Raw genomic sequence first — 2,455 nt, 5'->3', positions numbered from 1 at the left:
TTCGATATTATATCCCAGAGCTCTGATTGGACGGCTCGTTATTCCCTGTTGTCTGTGCCTATTGCCTGTGTCTATTGTGTTTCCAGCTTTATCGATATCACATGGCATATTATCCATTGAGAAATTTCACGAACGTTGCTATGTAGTACGTTTGTAGATGTAGAGGCCAATAGAGCCGTGTCTCGTTCTGTGCCATTTTTTCTATGCTTGAATTTTTATATCATATCGTAATATTAATATTGTTATGGTTGTTCCGTTTTCGGATGAGCTATGTGGTAATAATTTATCTATTGGATAAACAAAAGAACAAAAACGTAAGAGCATAAAAAGTTACGAGAACAAGAGTCCAAGTTTACCGAAAAGTGGAACAATCCGTCTTTAATGAAATAGGTACGTACATACGTGCATTCTTGATTATTACAAGTCATCTAAAATAATATTAGTAATTCTTTAAATTAATTAATAATGAACATTTTGAATTTTTCAGTGTGATTGTAAACAATGTTATTCAGCAGAAGCACATCTGCATTTCGACAGTGTTTGCAACGGAAACTTTTTACGACCGTTGATACATTCTATCTTTTAGAATTACAGAAAAATTGTCGGAAAAATGTGTATGAATACAATCAAACTCGCAATTTTAGAAATTTTGGTCATACTAAAAGAAAATCTCACATTAAAAACATTATGCCAATTACGCTTTGCATAATTGGTATGTTTATAAGTGTATGTTTTGATTGGCAGCGGTAAGTGGAGTAAATAATATTAAATGTAATCGAATGATGCGAATACATCATTAAATGTAACATTAAATGTATCATTCAACATATCAATTGTTCTATATTCTATATTTTACAGTGAGTTTAATATGATACCTAAAGTAGATGCTGCTAGTATCTTGGACTCGGAAGAGACTCAGAATAATGAAAACATGGAAAATATAGAACAAGATGTACAAAAGAGGAAAAAGAACAAAAAACAGAAAATTGGATTTCGCGATAGAAAGGTTTATTAAAGACTTACATTAGACATAGTAATATATGTGTATACTTGATTCTTCAAGATTATCTCAAGAGTTAGATTACAAGACTAAGATTAGTTACATAGTAAAATAAATAAGAGGGAGATGTATATGCAAATATAAAATAATTATTTTTCTGTGCATTAAAATAATACTGTAGATCTTACAATTTAGTACTTTTACTTGCACCAGTATATGTCTATGCAGAACGATGCAGGCTCAAGTGTTTTTACAGATAATAGAGTATGAGAATAGGATTAGAGCATATTCGACGCCAGACAAAATCTTTCGTTACTTCGCGACTGTGAAAGTAATTAATTTAGAAGGTATTGAAATCTATATGACACCTGATGATTTTCTTCGAGCTATCACACCAAATATGCAGCAACCAGATGGTAGGACTTTCAAAATTTTATTGTATTGGTGCTAAGACATAATTCTGGAATTGCATTTCTTTGTTTACAATTATTTACAATAAATCCTAGTAACAACTTACCTGCTTCGCTCTGCTAACTAAAACATTTCCGTATTAATTTCTTACCTAATATCAAGTATAAACTGTTGATCGCCAAAATGGGATATGGATAATATCATACAAGTATTTTCTAAAATCAAAAGTTGATAATTTTACGCATTAATTAATTTAAAAACTCGCGACTATCTATTAATTGTTTTATATACAGATAATAGAATATGAAAATCGTATGAGGCATTATTCAACACCAGACAAAGTATTCCGTTACTTTGCAACTCTTCAAGTCACAAGCAATGATATACATGAAGTATTTATGACGCCAGATGACTTTTTAAGATCGATGACACCTGGTGTGAAACAACCCGACGGTAATTCCATATCCCCTTCAACTTTCCTCATTTTTAAATGAAATATTGTTAAATACAATTTTTTAACTGTGAGGTGCTTGACTGATTCCTTGTGATACAGCTTTTCTGCACGTGCAAAACAATTAACATTTTTAAAAGTTACAATTTATATTTAATGTATATTATTATATTTTTTTCAAGATTATATTATCAGATCTATCATATAAAATAGTATATTAAAAAATAAGTAATAGTAAGAATTACATTAATTTTCAGGTCTTGGCCTAGATCAGTACAAACGTTACGATCCAAAGGTACATAAATGAAATTCAATAAAAAGTACTCAATCAAGGGATATTTTTTTATAGAAGTGTTTCTTTTCCTATTTAGAATATTCACACCAAATTAGAATTAGAATTGGACGAAGATAGCATCTTCTACAAATTAGGCAGCGCAGGCCTTATTACTTTCTCAGATTACATCTTTTTATTGACTGTATTGTCAAGTAAGTCATTTATTTTGTCAATTTTTAATTATATATAAAAAATGTTTGAATGTAGCTTAAAATATATTTTCATTCGAATGTACAGGGTGGCCCGTTTTAATCGCCGC

General features: G+C 30.1%; 1 protein-coding gene across 3 annotated transcripts in view; it reads left to right on the top strand.

Moving 5' to 3' along the window:
• The first annotated feature begins 229 nt into the window (after positions 1 to 229).
• Positions 230 to 2,455, top strand: part of MICU1 (Mitochondrial calcium uptake 1) — a 10,331-nt gene continuing 8,105 nt past the window's right edge. Inside the window, exons 1-6 of one of the 3 annotated variants that reach the window (XM_018508681.1) lie at positions 230 to 390; positions 488 to 746; positions 859 to 1,006; positions 1,705 to 1,864; positions 2,120 to 2,157; positions 2,234 to 2,348. In XM_018508681.1, the coding sequence (XP_018364183.1) occupies positions 502 to 746; positions 859 to 1,006; positions 1,705 to 1,864; positions 2,120 to 2,157; positions 2,234 to 2,348 (706 nt within the window). In that variant the 5' untranslated portion in view covers positions 230 to 390; positions 488 to 501. Of the gene's footprint in view, positions 391 to 487; positions 747 to 858; positions 1,007 to 1,256; positions 1,417 to 1,704; positions 1,865 to 2,119; positions 2,158 to 2,233; positions 2,349 to 2,455 lie in introns of all 3 variants that reach the window. The other 2 variants (XM_018508673.1, XM_018508664.1) reach the window with 2 other exon arrangements.

Source organism: Trachymyrmex cornetzi, unplaced genomic scaffold (assembly GCF_001594075.2).
Source record: "Trachymyrmex cornetzi isolate Tcor2-1 unplaced genomic scaffold, Tcor1.1 scaffold1096, whole genome shotgun sequence".
In the NCBI taxonomy this organism is placed as follows: Eukaryota; Metazoa; Arthropoda; class Insecta; order Hymenoptera; family Formicidae; genus Trachymyrmex; species Trachymyrmex cornetzi.
This window is presented reverse-complemented; position numbering and strand designations above follow the sequence as displayed.